Source organism: Mobula hypostoma, chromosome 3, assembly GCF_963921235.1.
Source record: "Mobula hypostoma chromosome 3, sMobHyp1.1, whole genome shotgun sequence".
NCBI classification, from domain to species: Eukaryota; Metazoa; Chordata; class Chondrichthyes; order Myliobatiformes; family Myliobatidae; genus Mobula; species Mobula hypostoma.
Window position 1 is genome coordinate 120,783,189 of NC_086099.1, and position 24,036 is coordinate 120,807,224.

At 41.5% G+C, this 24,036-nt stretch overlaps 1 protein-coding gene across 3 annotated transcripts in view; it reads right to left on the bottom strand.

The window, feature by feature from the left end:
• LOC134344226 (F-actin-monooxygenase mical1-like) overlaps positions 1–24,036 on the bottom strand; it is a 129,572-nt gene that overhangs the window by 80,990 nt on the left and 24,546 nt on the right. For all 3 annotated transcript variants that reach the window (XM_063043673.1, XM_063043671.1, XM_063043672.1), the window contains exons 3-11: positions 21,985–22,192; positions 20,863–20,970; positions 19,083–19,184; positions 14,776–14,931; positions 13,592–13,692; positions 11,523–11,780; positions 9,733–9,848; positions 5,346–5,472; positions 2,559–2,640 (exon numbers count right to left, since the gene is read on the bottom strand). In XM_063043673.1, the coding sequence (XP_062899743.1) occupies positions 2,559–2,640; positions 5,346–5,472; positions 9,733–9,848; positions 11,523–11,780; positions 13,592–13,692; positions 14,776–14,931; positions 19,083–19,184; positions 20,863–20,970; positions 21,985–22,192 (1,258 nt within the window). The remainder of the gene's footprint in view (positions 1–2,558; positions 2,641–5,345; positions 5,473–9,732; positions 9,849–11,522; positions 11,781–13,591; positions 13,693–14,775; positions 14,932–19,082; positions 19,185–20,862; positions 20,971–21,984; positions 22,193–24,036) is intronic.

Below are 24,036 nucleotides of genomic sequence, written 5' to 3' on the forward strand. Positions count from 1 at the left end.
TACACAAGTGTAATGTTTCCATAACTCTTGTCAGAAAGGAGGCAGTTCTCACAATGTAATGACGAAAAGATATTCTTCAAGCACTATTGCCTATTAACTGATAATTTATTCATTGGTGAATTCTGCTGCACTTAGTAGTAGCTCACGAATTTGTTTACATAATCAACAATTACTCTTCCAAATGACAGTAAAAGAAAAATTTTACACATAGAGGTATAACTCCACAGTTCAAGCAGCATATGTATAAGAAGATTTAGTATTTCAGATGTAAAATAAAAGGTGTATAAGATAATGAGAGGCATTGATCATGTGGATAGTCAGAGGCTTTTTCCCAGGGCTGAAATGGCTAACACAAGAGGGCACAGTTTTAAGGTGGTTGGAAGTAGGTACAGAGGAGATGTCAGGGAAGTTTTTTTTATGCAGAAAGTGGTGAGTGCGTGAAATGGGCTGCTGGCAACGTTGGGGGAGGTGGATACAATACGGTCTTTTAAGAGGCTCCTGGATAGGTACATGAAGCTTAGAAAAATAGAGGGCTATGGATAACCCGAGGTAATTTCTAAAGTAAGTACATGTTCAGCACAGCTTTGTGGGCCAAAGGGCCTGTATTGTGCTGTAGGATTTCTATGTTTCTAATACAAGTTGATTCATACAGCTGTATACAGATGTTCCCATGCCAGGTGCAGTTAATCATGGGCAATAGCACAAAAAGGGTGATAAAAATGTGCAGCCATTTTACAGTAAAATAAATAATTGGATGGATATACAACACTGTAAAATGAGCTGCTCACTCACAATTGCCTACTTTCATTACCGCCTGACAATTTTCTCTTGCATATACCCATTTAGACACATATGCCAAACTTAAAAGAAATGTAAACAAAATTAACGGTTCATCTGTAGTCCTGGTTAACATAGCACTTCTGTTAAGTTGAGGCTAGTTCTGCCACTCATTAGTAAATCAGTAGATGGAACAATGCAAGAAATTGTAGTGGATTGGCAGAGTGGCACAACCCTGGAAATGACACATCAGCTTTACGCAGAGGATTTCTTTTGGTTTTCCCAGACGATACTATGTTTAAATTTGGAGAAGATTAGAAGTAATCTTTATGATTCTTCAGCTAAATTTGAGCAGACCTGGAGATCTTTTATTCAACATTTTCATTTAATGTAATTTTTTTTTCTCTCTCTCTCGGTCCATATTTACATTCCCTTCTTGCTTTTTAACTGTTTTTAATGGAGGTCGGGTTTGAGGACGTGATTGTTTTAAGTTGTTTAACTCTACTTGATTCCTAGCTAGCCCATTGCTTTGCTTTGCTTTTTAGATTAGTTGCACGGTGGGTTTTTTTGGGGGGGTTTTTTTGGGTTTTTTTTTTCTTCCTTTCCTTATTGATATGTATGAAAATTAGTATACTATTATATTACCTTGTTATTTTATATCTAAACTGCACTGTTTGTACTAATTTTTTTTGTGTATTAATATTTCTTATAATGTTATATTGCAACAGTGTATTAGTGCCTATATGGTTTACCTTTTATTTACTAATTCAATAAAAAGATTTAAAAAGCTTTACGCAGAGGAAATCAGTCAAGCTATCTACCTTTCGGAACATGAGAATCACTGGGAAATGAGCACCAGATTACACAAATCTATTAGGTTCAAAGTCCTTTTGTTTTATCTGCCCTTCGGACCATGAGAATCACTGGGAAATGAGCACCAGACTACACCAGACTTTCTAGTACGAGAGGGTATGACTTAAGGATTGAAGGGCGCCCATTCAAAACAGAAATGCAAAGAAATTTTTTTAGTCAGAGAGGGTGGTGAATCTATGGAATATGTTACCATGGGCAGCAGTGGAGGCCAAGTCATTGGGTGTATTTAAGGCAGAGATTGATAGGTATCTGAGTAGCCAGGGCATCAAAGGTTATGGTGAGAAGGCGGGGGAGTGGAACTAAATGGGAGAATGGATCAGCTCATGATAAAATGGCCGAGCAGACTCAATGGGCCGAATGGACGACTTCTGCTCCTTTGTCTTGTGGTCTTATGGTCTACACAAACCTATTAGGCTCGAAGTCCTTTTGTGATATTTTTCCCTCTGCTCCTACAATGGCTGCCTCAGTACTCCTACATTTGGAATACCTGGTGGAAGTCAGAGTCAAGGCTTTAATTAAAACTCTCCGTTGCATGTCGGATGTCTCTGTCGAAAAAACATTTATTTCCTTTGAACTCAGTAGTTTACTATTTCAAGGGCCAATTAAGAAGAAAATCACTTTGCTGGGCTACTTGTCAATTCTGGCCAAGCTAGGTTTCATTCTAAAAGATATAAGTGAGATATTAAAAGATGTTGGATTTTAACACTTTTTTTATGGTAACCAAAACCAGCATGGGATCAGACATGAATAATAGCAACTTGAACCAAATATAATGAGCAGATATATGTTTTTCTTAATCCTCACCATTGGGAGAGCATCAATTGTGCATATTTTATTTTAAATGTAAGGATTCTAGCTGCATGTTTGACTTACATCCATCCAATATTCTTTGCCTTTCAAAGACTTACCATTTCGATGCATTTTCCCCTTTGGCTGGCTGGTCGTGTTCTCTCTATCTATGGTTTGCCCTGTATCATACAAATGTTGCACCTGAAATAAAGGAGACATGAAAAAGTTAGTTTTGAGTCTCCGTTCAACATCTAAATTAGAAGATGTAATAGAAAATTTGTCTTTACACTGGATTCTGAGAGAGTGCATCATAAAGAACACCCTGGATGCAGAATCATTATCTACTGATATGCTTCGAGAAAGATTTACAGTTGCTTGAGAAATACAAAGAAGCAGAGAAAACACATCAGAAATGTGACTGGCAAATAAAGGATGGCCAGAGGGGGAAAAATGGTGGGCTGAATGACCCACCCCAGCTTTCATCTGATATAAATAAAGAAAATGCTGGAAACACTCAACAGGTCAGGCAGCATCTGTGGTAAGAGAAACAGTTAATGTATCAGGATGAAGAGACTGATACATTAAGAATACATTGATACATTGACTGATACATTGGAAAGACTTGAAACTTTGTTTGTCTTTCCACAGATGCCTCTTGATTTGAGAGTTTTCAGCATTTCTCCGTCCCTGTTATTATTCAATGTATTAGGCAATCAGTGGCAGGAGCTAAGTTTGCATACATTGTTATTATCTGCTAATAAGATGCATTAATAGATGAAAGTTGACTCAGAACACAATTTCATCTATCTCTTCTATCAACAGAGATAGAAGGGCTTCCTCTATGTATGTTGATCCTCAACAAACCCCGGTCCCAAGATCTTCTTCTTAGGTCCCTAGTAGCCACATCCAGGGGAACCTGATCAAAACTACCTCCTGGAAACATAAACACAAGGAAATCAGCAGATGCTGGAATTTCAAGCAACATACATAAAAGTTGCCGGTGAACACAACAGGCCAGGCAACATCTCTAAGAAGAGGTACAGTCAACGTTTTGGGCCGAGTCCCTTCGTCAGGACTAACTGAAAGAAGAACTAGTAAGAAATTTGATGCTGCCTGGCCTGCTGCGTTCACCAGCAACTTTTATGCGTGTTCCTCCTGGAAACATGTTCCCTCTGAAACTTACCTAAGCCCAGCTAAAACTAAACCAAGGGCCTCCACCACCAATACGAACCCAAAGGTCTTCTGCACCAACAGCATCAAGGAGTCCTCCACACAAGGGAGGCATGGTAGTGTAGTGCTTAGCACACACATTACAGTAGCAATGGCGGGTTCAATTCACGCCATTGCCCGTAAGGAGTTTATACATTCTCCCTGTGACTGCATAGGTTTCCTCCGGGTGCTCTGGTTTCCTCCCACAATCCAAAGACCTACTAGTTGGTTGGATAACTGGTCATAACTGGGGTTAAATAGAGGGTTGCTGGGTGGAGTGGCTCAAAGGGCCGGAATGGTCTACTCTGCACTCTATCTTAATAGAGGTAGTAATAATAATAATAATACAGTAATAATAATAAAACCCTTTGCTGAGAATATGAAATAAATGTTATTTACTGAAATTAATCATGAGGTGTTCTAAATGGATAATTATGCCATGCCCTCCCTCTGCCCTTACTTGGCTCCTTCTTCAACAAAAAGGAAATTACCACTGAGATCCCATAGACTGAGATGCAGAAGACAGCTCAAGCAAATGCCACACCCTTTCATATTGCTAATAAGTTTAGTCCCTTCCTCCACCTTCAATGATGCCCTCAACCACATCTCTTCCATTTCGTGCACGTCTGCCTTCACCCCATTCTCCCACCCCCACCAGGGATATGGTTCCTCTTGTCCTCACTTACCACCCCAGCAACCTTCGTGTCCAGCACATAACTCTCCGTAACTTCCACTGTCTCCAGTGGGATCCCACCACCAAGCACACCTTTCCCTCCCCACCCCAACCCCCGGCTTTCTGCTTTCCGCAGGGATCACTCCCTACGCAATTCCCTTTTCCATTCATCTCTCCCCACTGATCTCCCTCCTGGCACTTATCCTTGCAAGCAGAACAAGTGCTATACCTGCCGCTACACCTCCTCCCTCACGATCATCCAGGACCCTAAACAGTTCTTCCAGATGAGGCGACACTCCACCTGTGAGTCTGTTGGGGTTATCTACTATATCCGGTGCACCTGGTGTGGCCTCCTATATATCGGTGAGACCTGACGTAGATTGGGAGACAGCTTCGCCGAGCACCTACACTCTGTCTGCCAGAACAAGCAGGATCTCCAGTGGTCACCCATTTTAATTCTATTTCCCATTCCCATTCTAATATCCACGGCCTCCTGTACTGTCATGAAGAGGCCACATTCAGGTTGGAGGAGCAACATCTGATATTCTGTCTGGATAGCTTCCAACCTGATGGTATAAACATCAGGTTCTTGAACATCCGGAAATGCCCCCTCCCCCACCCCGCCCCATCACTATTTCCCATCCCCTTTTCCCTCTCTCACCTTATCTTCTTCCCTTCACATCGCCTCTCTCTGGTGCCCCTCCCTTTTTCTTTCTTCCATGGCCTTCTGTCCTCTTCTATCAGACTCCCCCTTCTCCAGTCCTGTATCTCTTTCACCAATCAACTTCACAACTCTTTACTCCCGGTTTCACCTATCACCTTGTGTTTCTCCCTCACCTCCCCCCATCCTCTGACTCTGAATCCTCATCTTTTTTTCTGCAAGCCTGCTGAAGGGTGTAAGCCCAAAACGTTGACTGTACTCTTTTCTATAGATGCTGTCTGGCCTGTTGAGTTCCTCCAGCATTGTGTGTGTGTGTTGCAGTCACAATGAGCTTTACAATACATAATGTCAATAAGCACCTACCTGGTTAGGTTTGAAATAGCTGAGGTTGATATGGGGATATCGAGTAAGTGGGTCAATGCTGTATTGACTAATGTTCTTGCTTGTGTTTCCAGGGGTCGTCTGAGACAGCAGTTGATAGATACTCTCCCTGAGAAATGAACGTTTGTTAACTGGTGATTGATTGATCACATTTGCCAAGATACAGTAAAAATCATTTGATTGCATGCCATCCAGACAGAGTATAAAGGGAAAGAATACAGAATGTACAATTTTGTTATAGGAGACAATGAATACAGGAAACTAAATAATGGAGTATGAGGATAATAATTTGTTTAATAATTTATTTTGTTCAATAATATTTGAAAAAGACTAATTAACTATTACATATCGACATTAAGCAGCAATTTGTAATAGTCGAAGAACAAAGCAAGTTTAAAAGTAGTAAAACAATCTCTTATCAAACCATAATCTATGCAGCCACACAATTAGCTAATGTAACCAGCTACAATACTGTTTCCTTCTGATTGTCAAGATACAAGCAACTTATGCAGAAGTTCTGTTGCCTTGGCAAAGGGTATTTTTTAAGTTCTCACTTTTAAAATTTTTTTTTAATAGGCATCCGTTAGTCTCGTGAGACCACGGATTTGCGCCTTGGAAGGTTTCCAGAGCACAGGCCTGTGCAAGGTTGTATGGAAGACGGGCAGTTGCCCATGTTTCAAGTCTCCCCTCTCCACGCCACCGATGTTATCCAAGGGAAGGGCACTAGGGCCGATACAGCTTGGCACCAGTGTCATCGCAGAGCAATGTGTGGTTAAGTGCCTTGCTCAAGGACACAACACGCTGCCTCAGCTGAGGCTCGAACTAGCGACCTTCAGATCACTAGACCGATGCCTTAACCACTTGGCCATGCGTTAAATTTAAAACTTATAATTTGTAAACCAATGTTTACACAAGGAATTCTGCAAATGCTGAAAATCCAGAACAATGCACTCATAATACTGGAGAATCTCAGCAGGTCAGGCAGCATCTATGGAGGGGAATAAACAGTCAATGTTTCAGGCTGAGACCCTTCATCAGGACTCAGGCTATGTTTATATTTTCAACAAAAATGACTGCCTAAACTTATCATAGTCACCTTGAGTTTGACAATAATGTTTACTCAGATTATTTTACTAATAGTTTGCAAAACCTGAGGAGCAATTTAGAAAATCCAGCCAGATCAAGTAAGCCACAACTGACCCACTCACCACTCTTTGTGGGAAATTGCTGAAATTGCTGCATTTAATTGCATTTGCCTTAAAAAAAATAGCATTTGCACTTAATAGCAAATAGCACTTTTCAAAACCTGAAGTTATCAAAAGGTTCTCTAGAGCCAAAGACACAACTATGAAGTGTAAGCACCATTGTAATGTAGGAAACATAGCAGACAAATTCACATTGAGCAACATTTTACAGAGCTGCAATTTGTAACTAGTAGTAGATGTGATTTTTTGTTGGACAGAATTGTTTCTCAGGTCAACAGTAATCCATTGTTGTATTACAGTGATGCCACAGGGATTAACATGGTCTAATATTAAAACGTAATGATGCAGCTGGTGCATGGTTTTATGAGTAGCTGGTACATATCACAAGTTCCAGTTATGTGACCACTGATACAAGGCAGAGAATCTCTGAAGAGTATTGATAACGGCTGAGGTCAGCCGTCTTCTAAAGACAATGCCCAGAAGGCAATGGCAAACCACTTCTGAAGACGAATTTGCAAAGAATAATCATGGTCATGAGACAATGACCAATCACGTCATACGACATGGCACATAACGAACAAACGAATGATGCATCTAGTTTAAGAATTTGGTAATGAAAATGTGGCACTTTCTGACTCATTATAATCCAATACAGAACCGGAGGAAAAGAGGAAAAACATCAATACGCATGACAAGGGAAAGTGCTCTGTGGACAACTATAGTACAGTGCCTATAAAAAATATTCACCCCCCCCTTGGAAGTTTTCATGTTTTATTGTTCTACAACATTTAATCACAATGGATTTAATTTGGCTTTTTTTGACACTGATCAACAGAAAAAGACTCCTTTGTGTCAAAGGGAAAACAGATCACTACAAAATGATCTAAATTTATTACAGATATAAAAACAGCAGATAATTGATTGCGTAAGTATTCACCACCCCCCCCCCTTTAATATGACACACCAAATCATCACTGGTGCAGCCAATTGGTTTTAGAAGTCACATAATTAGTTAAATGGAACGGTGTGAAGATAGCGTTAAACGGCGACTCCTCTGTTTGCATCTTCGGAAACAGCTCTATTTCCATCTTAAATATCTTTATTTTTCCCTTTCAGGGTTCTTTTGAAGACCCTGACCTGGAGTTACACACTGATTATGGTTCTTTGTGGGAATGGTACCCGCTCTCGGAGTTTCATAACTGGCCGTTGTTCGGCACGCCAAGGGCTCAGCCTAAGAGTCCGGCTCGGATTGGGAGGCCTAGGATCCTGGGGCTCCGAAGACGGGTGGATAGAGGGTCAGTGTCACGGCAGGAGACCTGTGTGTCGTCGGGGGAGTCGGAATACCTACAGCTGTGTGTCCAGACCTTTGGGCATAGAGCTCAATAAAAGCGATGTAACGGACTTTTAACATCATAAACCAGCGAGTTGTTTGTTGTGTCTCCCCGCTCGCTGTGAAACGGAAAAACCTTTCTCCCTTATTGGGGAGAGAGAGAGCCTGTGGTATGTCAAATACCAGGTGAAACGCAAAGTCTTGAGGGTAACTGGAGGTCTGTGTCTTTGTTGTTGCTCTTCTCACGCTTGAGTGCTCAGTGGTGGGTGCCGATGCTTTTTTTTTGCCAGCAGGGGGAGGGGGGACTGTTGCCCGCTGCCACTTATGCATGGGAGTGGGGAGCTGGGGGGACTTTGGGGTTCTAACATTTAACTGGCGTTCATTCTTTGGGGCACTCCTCTGTTTTCGTGAATGGTTGTGAAGAAAAAGCATTTCAGGATGTTTATTGTATACATTTCTCTGACATTAAATATACCTTTGAAACATGTGTGCAGTCAACGTGTTTCAATTGATTGTAGTAAAAATACACCTGTATCTGGGCCATGCTAAAAGGGGACAAGTGAGGGAGGCCACCGAGAGACCTATGATAACTCTGGAGGAGTTACAAGCTTCAGTGGCTGAGATGGGAGAGACTGCGCATACAATAACTGTTGTCCGGGTGCTTCACCAGTCACAGCTTTATGGGAGAGTGGCAAAGAGAAAGCCACTGTTGCAAAAACTCACATGAAATCTCAGCTAGAATTTGCCAGAAGTCATGTGAGAGACTCTGAAGTCAGCTGGAAGAAGGTTCTATGGTCTGTTAAAACCAAAACTGAGCTTTTTGGCAACAAACTAAATGCTATGTTTGGTGTAAGCCAAACACCACACATCATCAAAAACACTCCATTCCTATTGTGAAGCACGGTGGTGGCTCCATCATGCTGTGGGGATGCTTCACTGTAGCAGGCCCTGGAAGGCTTGTGAAGGTAGAGAGTAAAATGAATGCAGCAAAATACAGGGAAATCCTGGAGGAAAACCTGATGTAGTCTGCAAGAGAACTGCGACTTGGGAGATTTGTTTTCCAGCAAGACAATGAATCCAAGCATAAATCTGTGCTGTACTTTTCTATGATTCTGTAGAGCCAAAGCTACACAGGAATGGCTCAAAAACTACGAAGTTAATGTCCTGGAGTGGCCAAGTCAGAGTCCAGACCTCAATCCAATTGACAACTTGTGGCTGGAAAGTAAAAGGCTGTTCACTCATGATCCCCATACAATCTGACAGAGCTTGAGCAATTTTGTAAAGAATGGGGAAAAATTGCAGTGTCCAGATGTACAAAGCTGATAGAAACCTATCCACACAGACTCAAGGCTGTAATTGCTGCCAAAGGTACATCTACTAAATACTGACTTGAAGGAGGTGAATACTTATGCAACCAATTATTTTGTGTTATATATCTGTAATTAATTTAAATCACTTTGTAGAGATCTGTTTACACTTTGACACAAGGTGTTTTTCTGTTGATCAGTGTCAAAAAAGCCAAATTAAATCCACTGTGATTTAATGCTGTAAAACAGTAAACATGAAATCTTCCAGGGAGGGGTGGTAAATACTTATTATGGGCACTGTAGGTGACAACATATTCTACCGATGACAGCCTCATTTCTTCTCTACCTACTCTACCCACAGACACTGTGCATAGCTGAAACTAAACTTCAGCCTTTTCTAGACAGCCACATCAGCTTTATTTATTCAACTTACCCTGGGTAAAAAAAAACTGACAGAATCAAAATTTTTAAGAGTTACAAATGATGTAAACGGAAAGGAAGGTGAATGGCATTCGGTCCACACATACCTCTCAGCCAGGAGCTCCAAAGCGGCAATCCCTTTGCTCCACTTGCGCACTAACCATGCAGCATCAAAGGCTGCGAGGAACCCACGTGCAATTCCAGTCCCTAGAGGCCAGAAAGGCTGAAAATAAAACAGTGGTGGAGAAAAGTGGGAAATTATTCACTTACGGGCACAAAATGCTCAGAATGGCATGTCAAGGTAAAGGGTACATAACTATTCTAGGCTTGAGATATTGATGGGGCTTGGAGCAGCTGGTAGCAATTTTAACTTCTCACACATTCTGATGTAGTGAATTGCAAGACTGAATTCCTTCAAGAACTATTACTGTGCAGAATGGTGGTCATCTATACAGGATGGTAACAGAATAATTAATTATCAGTTCACAGTGATCTTCTGTACCAGTTATGGCTAATCATTGGTTAGAGAAGTGTTTCCCAGATTTTCTACCCACAAATTGATGTAACAGTATGATTTTTGTCACTCCCACATCACTTGTTTGTAGGATAGGTAATTTCTAATTTGGTGATACATGGTTAGACTGGGTGGGCCAGTGTGTTATGTTTGCTTGTCATTGGTCTTATGTTTAAAAATAGGTCAAACTAGGCACAGCATTTGGTTCACAGAAATTAGGCTTTTCAAATCTGCGAATAGATCAGGAATATTTAATACAAAGAGTCCAATAGTCTGAGACACTGGCACAGGGTAGAGATTGTTACTGGACAACTATGTTAACAGCAAGAGCAATACATCATAGCGTCTTTCTGTCAACAGTATAGGGGTAACAAATTCAATCACAAGGAAATTTGCTTGAATTTTAATCCGTTAAACTTTCTTTCTTGACATTATCAAGAGCGCAGTCAAGAAAGCTGAACCTGACAGTGCAATGGAGCCATGTTATTGTGTTGCAATACCCCTCAGCTTCACATTGAAAACAGTGACCAACAATCTCATTTTTAAAGAGAAGCAGGAATAGTAAAGCTGTATCTGTGGGAAGAATTAACATTTCAAGTCAAAGAACCTTTATCAGAATTCAGAGATTTTTTCCCCACAGATTCTCCTCAGTTTCTTCATTTCTCCATTTTTATTTCTGATATCTGTGTTTTATTTATTTTCATATACTTTTACAATTATTAAAGTATGGTTTGGTCTGTTATATTACTAGAATTTTCTAAGAAGTGAAGAATTCCCTTGACACAATCACAGGCCCATCTGTATAAGCAGTATGTCTGATTCCCTAACTCTGTCTAGCAGCTGACTAGGCAAGGCCTCTATGTACACCGTTACAGCATACATCTCACATAATGGCAGAAACTGTCAGGGACAAGTAAATCAAACGGGATTCCCTCTGCAGGCAGCAACCCAATGATATTTGCTGCAAATGTTCTTCTGTGGATTTCAGGTAACAACAGAATTGGAGAAGGCTGAGTGCAGCCTTGAAACATCCACTGTTGAAAGCCAACACATGGAGCACAGAGCAAATGGCATCCACGAAACCATTGTATACAAAAGCTAAATGCCTTCTGGAGAACAGAGCAGGGTAGCAAGACTGGGTTCCAACATTAAGCAGATAAAAATATATTTATCTAATCAAGCAATACTAATGGAATATTCAAACAATCCAAATTGATGGACCAATTGCAATAAATTGCAATCCCAGTGGGATGAATCCATTATCGAGGATGGATTAATCTCAATCGATAGTCTTATCGAAAAGAATAGGGCAGTTGCAATGTATGCACCAGTCCCAATGGTCCTACATAAGTAGAGGCACCAGCGTTACTAGAGAATGCTCACCTCCACCAGACAATCTCCCACCAAGGCAATCAGCAACCGGCGTCCATGCCGTTCCTTGACCAGCGCAGAGTATTCTGACCTGTACATGCAGGTGAAATCGAACATGGCAACATCCGGCTTTCCCTGGTGATTTGTGGCAAATTCTAAGTTTGGCAGCTGGTGCTTGGTACTGAAATTCGCAGCATCACGAGCATAGCGTAGGAGGGAGTCAGAATCAACATTGTCTGCTGAGAGCAGAGAATCCGCATCCTGCTTGTCCTGTTGAAGTAAAAGAGATGTGGGATTTTTCATTAAACTATTATGCATTTTAAAATTTTATGTACGAAAGAAATCCAGGACTACTCCTGTGAACTTTGTGCAACCCAAGGTGTGGTACTGAGCCAACACACCAGACCAAGATAGCCAACTCTCCTAAGTCTCTCTGGGCTAGACAACTGAACGACAAACCAGCAGATTCCAACATCTACAGTCTCCTGTATTTCCTAAAAGACAAACCAGCTGGATAGTTTGCTACTTTATCAAGCAACTTCTGTTAAAAATTCTTGTGTGAATATTGAAGAAAAAGAGGATCAGGCACACATTCCATTACACAACTGCCCATCCACGATCACCCTCTAGAGTCATTAATGATGGACTTCTGCAGCGGTCACTGGTATCATCAAAAGGAGCAGGAAGCCACACATGATCACTTGTTGCCCATAGCCATACAGAAATACAGCATGGAAACACCCATATTTACACTAATCATACCCTAACCTAATTTATTCTCCTGAAATCTCATCAGCTACTCTCCAGATTCAACCACTCATCTGCTCACTAGGGGCAACTTACAATGTATAATTAACCTACCAACAGCTATGGGACATGCCGGGCAACCCAGAGCCCACAGAGGGAGGAAACCCACGTGGTCATGGAAAGGATGTGTAAATGCCACACAGTTGGTGCCAGAGGTCAGGATTGAACCCAGGTCACTGGAGTCATGAGGTAGCAGCTCTATATCCCTGTGCCATTGTTGTTTATCAGAGGCAGCCTAGGAGCAGAGGCAATCTGAAAGTTCCTGAGCTATGCAGAAGACTGAGGCTGGAGGCACCACTGTGACCAGAAACAGGACAAGTAGCAACTTACATTGCTACTCAGTTTAGTCAACTAAATTATGGTATTGACAATGTAAGACACTGAATTTTTCTCAAGAGTCACCCAAGCCTGCTCAAAATGCTCTCTGCAAACCTCTGCAACAAAGTCGCAGATGAATGGGTCACTTCACTGTCATAGTTTGAGATTCTTTCAATATTTAACCAGAGGATCTCAGAAAACAGGACTAGGCTGGTGGGTGTCAGCTGGGAAAGAAGTGAAAAACAAATACTGGAAGTGACAATTCCACAGTAGTTGCTTATGTTAAATTTTCAGTCTTAGTTTTAAGCCTTTTATACAATCACATCAGTGTCTAACAGTCCATTTGTTTAAAGGGACAATCAGAAAATCCAAATGTGGGTATCCAAGATACATCTCCACTCCACCTGTACTGCAGTACAAATAATACCTCAGGCTACAGTGAGACAAGTAAGCCACAACTGCTTCTCTGGATCCACCAGGCAGAATTCCAGCTAACTTCAGGCGAGGGGACAGATGCTCAGATCTAGGCTCACAACCAACCTCATGAAGCAGGGACAAAGATCTGTGTGCAGTCCCCCAGATGCTCAGCACTATCAAAAGACTAACCGTCCCAGGCATTACTAGAAAATGGTCAACAGCGATTTTAACAAACTGATTCAACAGAGAGTGTAAAGCAGGGTTCGTGCTGTTCATTAACTATACTGTTGCACCAAACTATACTGACAACTGCTCCATCCTTGTCAACCTTCTCATCATCCTAGCCTCATAGCTTGTCTTCCTAAATCTCTCCATGTCCCTAATAACTCTCCTCTTTTGTCATCTTTAAAAATCTATCTAATGATCAAGCTTTTCATAATTTACACTCATACTCCTTCAGAGACAGGCTAAATTTTATTTATTAAGATGCATCTTGCAACCTGATCCCATGTTAGAAGTACTTTATAAATGGGCAATACCTCATGAATGACTCCATATTTCAGCAGGCTCTTTTTTCTTGCAGTCATCACAAAATAATGAGTATCATCCTTATAATAGACGATGTTTTCCAGATCAATGCCTGTTTAACAAATAGAAGATGAAGTCTATAACTTAAAAGCCCTACACAGTGCAGAAGAGAAGGTGGATGGAAAAGCAGAAACTATTTTATTATTCTATCTCAACAAGGGTTTTAATATTTTAAAACATTGTAAGTGGAAGGAATTGGAGCCATTGGGGAGGAGGGGACTATGGGTGGAGAGGCTGGGAAGTGATGCTTGGGACAGAAGGAGTGTCAGTGGTAGGGAGCGGTCAGTTAGTTATGAAGGGATGCAGAGAGTCCACCTCCACCAGCAGCAGCTTTGGTTTTATTTAGAGGTAGGTGTGAAGATTTGTTGATGGAAGGAGTGAGTGGATCTTTTTGAGGTCCTGGGAGTAGTGGATGGGCATTGCTGTTAAGGGTGGTTTAATGTAGTTATGGGAACTGCTAATTGTGAGTGAAGGAAGGAGTGAGGACTATTATTGTTGGGGGAAGATAGCGGCTGTTGGTGGATAGAGGATTGGGCAGTTGTTTTTAGCAGGTTGGTGCATGTTATTGGAGAAATGGTTATTTGTGGGCAAAATGATTAGATATTTTGGTTATTTGAAATTTAATCTTTTTACAACCCTAGCTAGACAAGAAACAAGAAATGGCTTTGTTCCGACAGCAAGATGAGATTGCACGGTTTACTGATACTGTAACAACACATTTGACTGAATCCCGCACTAATTCACACCAATTGCAAAGCTTATTGCAACAGTGGACCAGAGGTCACCATGGCATGAAGGGAGTGTTTGATGGAGTTGAACCAGTTTAAGTGAGTGAAGGCATAAGGCACAGCTGATCCAAGATGTACTTAGGATAAGGAATAAATCACTTAGTTCTTTAATTCAGTTCTGTCACTCAGTTAGGTTATCGATAATTCACATTACATCAAAGCTGCAACTCAACTGAGTCAGTAGCTTTTGAGTTCATCTTCCTCCAGGCACTTGAGCTTTAATATCTAGGCTGACATCCCAGGACAATGCTGAACAAGCGCTGCACTATTGGAAAAGCCATCCTACATGTAAATCATGCAGCCAAAGCACCATCTACTTTTTCAAGAAGACTTTAACATTTCCTGACCTGTTTCCTTGTAGAGCTGTTGGAAAAACTTCTGGTTGTAGAGGTAGGCAACTCCACTAATCTCCTGGACTTTAGCTTCCGCTGTGCTGTGGTTGTTAACAAAATTGGCCGTGATTCCAATTGCCAATTTTCCTCTCATTTCTTTCTTCTTGAATCCTGTAAATTTAATACATAGAATTCATTGAGTTAGCTATTAAGACAGTCCTGGACTCTCAGTTGGAGCCCATGAGTATACAGACAAGGTAACAATAAGTAACAGGGCTCAACCTTCACTCTGGAAACCTGATCACAATGTTGAGGCTGTTTATTAACTTATCCATTCATGGTACTGGCAAGACCACTATTTTACCCCTTTCTATCTGTACATCAAACTGAATGGCTTACCAGATATTTCAGACAGCAAACGTGTGCCAACCACAGTGGTGGAAATCACACTCTGGCCGAAACAAGCAAAAATGGTTAATTTTTTACCATAGAAAGCGTTAGCAGCCCAGCAGTTTTGTGGTCACCAATATGAATGCTCCATTATTTAGATTTAATTATTCAATTTCAAAACACACAACTACCATTATAGGATTAGTCATACTTTATTGATCCCGAGGGATTCAAACTCATGGCTCAGGACTAACAATACAGGTTTCTGAATACCAGTCCACTGGTATTGCATCACATCACCAGTGGAATTTTGATGAAAAGCAGCGGGAAGAAAGATAATAGAACTCCCTGTTGGAGGGGAAAAAACTGTTGATTTTTTGGATGAAAACTCTGCATCCAGACAACCCAAAGCACAGACAATTCCAGACGCTACTTGACCAGTTGAGTTCTTTCAGCAGTTTGTTCCAGGCGTCTCTTGTTTACCCGAGGTATTAGATTTTGAACATCCTTGCCCACTAAAGGCAACACAGTACCTCAGGTAATAGCCACCACTTTTCATTGAGAACTGACACATTATTTTACATGTCGAACTGAGGAAGTGTTAAAGCAATCAATGCAAATGGATTCAAATATGATTGGTAAGAAATTTAAGTTACTTTTGCCTCTGCCTACAAGCACTTAACTTTTCAATGAGGTACATAACCTAAAGCCACGTACAAATGATTACTCTCTCTGGATTTCACTTTTCATGAAATTTCTGTGCTTGCTCACATAGGTTAAACATTGACCCTAACTTCCAAAGCTCAATCAACCAACAGGAAACAGGCTTCATGGAAAGGTGGACCATGTATCATTGGTTAAAGCATAGAGTAGTGCTTCCTTTTAAACAACCATACCAAAGTTGGTTCACATAACTGTTGCCACAGATTCTGTCTGGAGACATACAGTACTTGTCTCATCCTGTTTCTAAGCTCCTCATTCAAGTGCCTTTAATTCCACATGGCACTGAACACAGTAATTTGGATGACATAATTGCTCAGGCAGCAGATTCATTTTAACATGTTTGCTCTGCATAAATTGTGCATAAAAATGTTCGTGCTTTTTTTTTCCAGTATTCGCATTCTTTTCCAATTGACTGGCCACTCATCAGGGACTTACCCTCATGATTCACCTTAGGACTGGATTCATTTCCCCATTATAACATCATCAAAAAGTATGCTGATGTTTTTAATTACCTAATCACAAAAATCGGATTGTATTTGATGGCCCTTGTAAGTAACACATTATAAAATGAAAAGTTTCTTAAGCTGAAAGAATACTATACATAGAATTATACAGCAAGTATATGCCAACTACAGAGCACCCAGCTGTAAAAATAGGGACAAGCTCTCCTCTACAATCACTCTGAGCACTGGTGCCCCACAAGGCTGTGTACTCAGCCCCCTGCTGTACTCACTGTGCACCCATGATTGTGTAGCCAAGCTTCCATCAAACTCAATATATAAGTTTGCTGATGACACAACAATTGTAGGCTGTATCTCGGGTAATGATGAGTTTGAGTACAGAGAGGAAATTAAGAACCTGGTGGCATGGTGCGAAAACAATAACCTATCCCCCAACGTCAGCAAGACGAAGGAATTGGTTGTTGACTTCAGAAGGAGTAGTGGACCACTTGACCCAATTTACATCGGTGGTGTGCAAGTGGAACAGGTCAAAAGCTTTAAGTTCCTCGGGGTCAATATCACAAATGACCTGACTTGGTCCAACCAAGCAGAGTTCACTGCCAAGAAGGCCCACCAGCACCTTTACTTCCTGAGGAAGCTAAAGAAATTTGGCCTGTCCCCTAAAACCCTCACTAATTTTTATAGATGCACCATAGAAAGCATTCTTCAAGGGTGTATCACAACCTGGTATGGAAGTTGTCCTGTCCAAGACCGAAAGAAGCTGCAGAAGATCGTGAACACGGCCCAGCACATCACACAAACCAATCTTCCATCCGTGGACTCACTTTACACCACACGCTGTCGGAGCAGTGCTGCCAGGATAATCAAGGACATGACCCACCAGCCAACACACTTCTCGTCCCTCTTCCCTCCGGGAGAAGGCTCAGGAGCTTGAAGACTCATACAGCCAGATTTGGGAACAGCTTCTTTCCAACTGTGATAAGACTGCTGAACGGATCCTGACCCGGATCTGGGCCATACCCTCCAAATATCCGGACCTGTCTCTCGGTTTTTCTGCACTACCTTACTTCCCATTTTTCTATTTTCTATTTATGATTTATAATTTAAATTTTTAATATTTACTCATTTTAACTATTTTTAATATCTTTAATATTTAATATTTGTAATCCAGGGAGTGTGAAGTGCAGAATCAAATATCGCTGTGATGATTGTACGTTCTAGTACCAATTGTTTGGCGACAATAAAGTATAAAGTACTCATTTTTGCATTAATCCTATCCAACTCCATTTTATTCTCCCATGACCCCTCCCACTGAGAGTCATTTTTATACACAAATCAAGTAACTCTGCCATTTTTATTAAAAATGCCAGTGGGCCTCCGTGAAGTAGATTAGGCACTGGGTTTGACAGAGCCCTCTATCTGTAAATGCAGGAGCCACCTATTGAAATGGGGTTAGATTGAGGACTGGGGAGGCAGGGTCTGCCTGGTGCCTCCCAATTCCACTCTGTTTTAGAATGATCAGATAAAGGGAAAGGAGAGTTGAGAAAGATGAAGAGAGAAGATGGAAAGAGTGAGAGAAACAGGGAAAAAAAGGGTTGAAAAAGATCAAGCTGAAAGACGGGGTGTAGGAGAGGGGGAAGGGTGGGGTAGAGAGAGATGTGGGAAGACAGGAAAATAGTTGAAAGAGGGAAGGGTGAGAGAAACAGTCGGGTGAAATGGTGAGTAGAAGGGGAAAGAGATATTTCTTTCTCTCAACACAGTCATGGCAGAGGAAGCAATTTTTGGAGGGAGAACAGGAGAACGAGAGATGGTGGGAGACATATCAAGTCAGCGCATGGGACCAATCCAAGTATTGTTCAAAAGTAAAATTTTGTTGAGCTTAAGGCCAAAATTGCTCTGTACAATAGAACCGACCTTCCACGACTAACTGAATAAAGATTCCTCCATTTGATCCGCAATGCAATGTGAATTGAAGCATTCAGAATGATGTTGGATCAAGGAAGATATGAAACATTGTGGGATAAGGAACATAGAAAACCTCAGCAGAGGCTTATTCAGACCACAAGAGCCAGCTCAAGACAATAGATATGCTGAAGTGTGCAACTGTGTGGTGATCAAGGTAGTCATGGTGGGGAACCCTGATATAGTGGTAGACAACAGGGAGGGGAAGAGCTGCATCAAGAGCTCAGCATATAAAGGGAATTAATCTGCAGCCAGCTCCATGGTTTTGGACGTGGCCACTCAGTTCCTCTTGGAGTGAATGTCAAGCAGCTTCACATTCAGTGTCAAGGCTTTCCTCGTTTGTACAGGTGCAGTCCATGTGGTGACAGCAACATTCACACATACATCGTATTCATTTGGAGGACCCAACGTAGATTGATGACTTCACAAAACCTTTTTGATACATAGTCACAGTGAATAGTTTTCCAATCAAATGCCACTTGATTATCTGTGTAAGTCACTACTAAGCTGTAGAATCTCTCTGCCTGTAAAGTGCACATTTCCTCATCTATAAGTGAATAGGGACAGTCTCTTCCTTGCTTCTTTCATCAGGTTTTCTTCCCCTTTCTGTTTTTTTTTTAAATTCCCAAACCCTAGCAAATGAGTTTCAGAAAATGCTTGACATATGATGAAAGGTGTTCGAGGCAAGATGTGCCATTTTGTGTTAAGAAAGCATTTCGGTTTTTACAGAGTGAGGTAGCAAATGCTAAGACGGGTGCTGTCCTCTGCTTGTATGCTATTTCCTACCTTCAGGAACATATCTGCCTCCACCAGCAGAGACAAACACATCAAACTCATAATCAGACACTGGGTGACCAGCTGGGTGAAGACGAGCTTGCCATCCCGTCCCTGTGAGAATAAAAAGATGAATAATATATTTATTAATGTTAGAAGGACAGCAGGAGCTGTGTATCATAAAAAATACAGTGTGGGCATTGAGCACAAGGGCTGTGACGTAATCAGAGTCAAGTACAGAAAGTGGATACAACAGCTGCATATCATACAGCAGTTAATGCATTTAGGAATCACCTATGGATGGCCCAGGGGTGCAACAGTTAATATTGCTGCTGCCTCAGTTTCCAGTGATCTATGTGGAGTCTGCCTATTCTCCCAATGACCACATGGTTTTCCCCAAATGCTCTCGTTTCTCCCCCACATTCCAAAGCTATACTGCTTGGTAAATTAGCTAGCTACTGTAAATTGCCCCTGTTGTAAGTGCACGGCAGAAGAACTAGGGGAACCTGGTAGGTAGCTGAGAAAGAATAGCTAAGAAGAAATAACTGGGCAAATGGGGCCTATGAGAATACTTCAAGCACCAGCACAGATTTAATGGGATGGATGGCAGGCCTCCTTCTGGGTCATAATGAAATATGGGATGTGGGATAATACATGCGGATTTGTGTCATAGAGACATGTAGCACAGAGAGAAGCCCATTGGACACTGAATTTGTGCTGACCGTTGGCGATTCTTTACTGTGATCTTATGCTCATCCCATTTTTATTCTCCCCATGTACTCATCAAGATTTTATCACACATTGACATTAAGGGCAATTTACCTACTAACTCTGCGACACGGGAGGAAAACAGAGCACCCGGAGAAAACCCAAGTGGTGACAGGGAGAAAGTGCTAAGTCTACGCAGACAGCACTGGAGAAAAGGGTCACCAGTGGAAGTATCCTGTTCAGTTGCATCATGGTTTGGTACGTCAACTCTACTCCCAAAACAGCAGAGAGTTGTGGACACAGCTCGACACATCATGGCTTGATACGTCAACTCTACTCCCAAAACAGCAGAGAGTTGTGGACACAGCTCGACACATCATGAAAACCTGCCTCCCCTCTATAGACTCTGTCAACACTTCCGACTGCCTCAGAAAGCAGCTAGCATAATCAAAGGGCCCACCCTCCCCAGACATTCTAACTTCTCGGGTACAATACAAAAGCATGAAAACACACACCAGCAGACTCAAGGACAGTTTCCTTCCCACAGTTATAAAACCCTTGAATGGACCTCCTGTACATTGACAATGAAATCTTGACCTCACAGTCTATGTAATCATGACCCCTGTAACTTACTGTGCACCTGAACCACATTCTCTCTGTAGCTGTATCACCAGATTCTGCACTCTGTTGTTGGTTTTCCCTTCTATTACCTCAATGCAAATATACTTTGAAATGATCTGCATGGATGACTTGTATTTCAGTACAGATGATAATGTTAAACTAATACAAAGTCTCCAGCACAACAAGGCAACAGCTGTGCTATGGTGGAACAAATACTTCATGCAAGAGTTTTAGAAACAAGTTGTTCCTCCTTTGTGTTTAATTTACTTCTTCCATTTCTTCCATTGTGGCCGGACACGGACGGGCGCGCACGCACACACACACACACACACACACACACAGTTCCACCGTGACTGCTCAGCGTCTTGTATCCTATTCACTCAGGTCTCTCAGGCACAATCTTGCACCACATGAGATATTGAGTAAATTGATTGTATAGGGCTGTTTAATAACAGGACCTCACCTTTGTCTTCTGCAGGTTCAATTAATCCTTTAAATTCCACATTTACATGGATCTCCACACCCAGGATGAGGGCCACTTTTAGAAGAATTAGCTGCAGTTGTCGGATACCTGAGGCAAGATAGGTAAAGAATAGGAAATTGGTTATGTAGATGAGCTACTTACACTTGGGATCAATCACCTCAGGATTTTTAATAATTTAAACAGGTTCATGCTAGTTTTTCCACTAATGATTAGGGGATTCTCATTCATACAGGTTATTATATTATGGAGAGACAAAAAAGTATGCCAAATGTGTTGTCAGTTTTAACCAGACATATCACTCATAAGCTTCAATCTCCTGTGAACATGAAAAGCATTGTAACAAGGCAAAATTTTATTCTCTTGATGTCAATTTCATTTTTGAATGTGTGTACTCTTGTTTAGCCATACAATGTACATCCTTCAGCACTCATCTACTTATACACACACACACACACACACACACACACACACACACACACACTAATGCACTGACTGTGAGCATACACATAAACACACTTATGCATGGTCGCAGAACTTGTACACACACTAACACACATGCACGGTCTCTGAACGTACACACATAAACACATTTGTGCACGGTCTCTGAACTTATACACACAAATACACTTATGCACGGTCTCTGAATGTATACACACACTAACACACTTATGCACGACCTCTGAACTTATACACACAAACACACTTATGCATGGTCTCTGAACATATACACACAAACACACTTTGCACGGTCTCTGAACTTATACACACAAATACACTTATGCACGGTCTCTGAACTTATACACACAAATACACTTATGCACGGTCTCTGAACTTATACAGATAAACACACTTATGCACGGTCTCTGAACTTATACACACAAACACACTTATGCACGGTCTCTGAACTTATACACACAAATACACTTATGCACGGTCTCTGAACTTATACACACAAACACACTTATGCACAGTCTCTGAACATACAGACATTAACACACGTATGCACGGTCTCTTAACTTATGCACACACTAACACACTTAGGCACCATTGCTGAACTTATACACACACACTAACACAGTTATGCACTGCCTCTAAACTTACTAATGTGGTCAAGTGAACCAGAGCAGAATTTTCCATAAAACTTCTTGGCTCCAAGAGCTCGCAGGTCGTGGATGGTGAATGGCCATAGATGTAGTACATTGTTCCGCAAAAAATCACCTCTTTTCTCGATGATAATCACTTTGGCCCCAAGAAATGCAAGCTCAATGGCAGTTCGGAGACCACACGGGCCAGACCCTAGGACCAAACACTGCAGCAGGAACCAGAAGTTTAGTAATCCAGTGAAAGAACAGACGAAGCTATGTCCAAAATATTTATATGGTCATCAATGCAGAATAACTAATGGAACTTTTGCCAGGAGATTAATCATGCAGCAATGTGTACAGATTTTATGCCATTAAAATTGTGGTAGATTGCAGATCACCAGTGCCAGAGACCAAATGACTTTCATTAGGGCACAGTAGTACCATAGTGCTTAGCGCAATGCTCTACGGTACCAGAGACCAGGGTTCAATTCCTGCCGTGGCCTGTAAGGAGTTTGTACGTTCTCCCCGTGACAACGTGAGTTTCCACTGGGTACTCTGGTTTCCTTCCTCATTCCCAAAAACATACCGGTTGGTAGGTTAAGTGGACATTGTAAATTGCCCTGTGGCTAGGCTAGGGATAAATCAGTGGATTGCTGGGTGATACAGCTCAGAAAGCCGGAAGGGCCTATTCTACTGTGTCTCAATCAATAATAAAAACAAAAATAACTGTTTAGTGCGCTCAAGTTTCTGGAATGAGATTAGATTAACAGCGAGCAATGAAAAGAACTCTGAGATCTTCCTGACGGGTGATGAAAGCGTATAAAAACTGGTCATCCATAGTAATGATGATAAAGACCTGGGTACTAATAATAAATTGCTTGCTGTAAAATCTGCTGGCACAGGATTAGAAATGGAAGGACAGAAAAAGGCAATTCAATAACAACTTGCAGTGGTAGTTCTGCATTTATTGTTGCTACTGTGGTAATAAATGAGATTAAGCACAGGCCTTTCAAACTGACCCAACCAATATAACTTCTCAACAAACTCATCTGCCCCACCTGAGTGAATCCCAGATGGTTAAATGATATTTGTATCCAAAATGATTAAAGTAGTGCCCATTGGTTGCTATAAATAACCAAAAGTAAGGATGAACACACTTGAATGCTAATTCAGTGAGAACACTAGATTCATAGTCCACAGTCTTGAAACTTTACCATTGACTCCAGCTGCTCCTGAATTAAGCGACCTAGCAATGCATTCAGTTACATCAGTTCTCTGCCAAAAATTCAAAACAGTGTGCTGTAGTTCAGGAAAACTCAGACTATGGCTCTTCATTATCTTTCCAAGGGAAAAGATTATGGATGGGAATAAATACCAAACTTCAAGTGCTAGTCTCACCTGATAAATAAATAAAAATGAAAAGTTCTCTTTCTGGCTCTAGAATCTTAAAATGACTGACAGGTGTAATTGAGGTATATGAGTATCAAAGCTGCTTCATGGATATTCATGTATGGCTGAATGACAGTTAAACTTGAACTTGAAAACAAACATTTGCACAGCCAGAAACTTGAAATAAAAACTGAAATGCTGGATATTCAACAGCTCTGACAGCAGCTATGGCAAGAGAAACAGTAATTTTCGACTGAAGGTCATAGACTTAAAATGTTAACTCTGCTTCTCTTTTCACTGTTGCTGCCTGGCCTGCCGAGATTTTCCCATAACAGGGATAGAATTCCCTTTGTCCTTACCTACCATCCCATGAGCCCCTGCATCCAGAACATTCTCAGCAACTTACGCCATCTTACCACTAAGCACATCTTTCTCTCACCCCCAATCTCTGCTCTCTGCAGTGATCGCTCTCTCCGTGATTCCCTTGTCCACGTGTTTTTGCCCACTGATATCCCTCCTGGGACTTATCTCTGCAAATAGGACATGTCCCACATCTGCCCCTTCACTTTCTCCCTCAGCATCATTCAGTACCCCAATTTCTTCCAGCAGAGGCAACGCATTATCTGCAGGTCTGTCAGGGTCATCAATTGTATCCGGTATTCCCGGTGTGGCCTCCTTT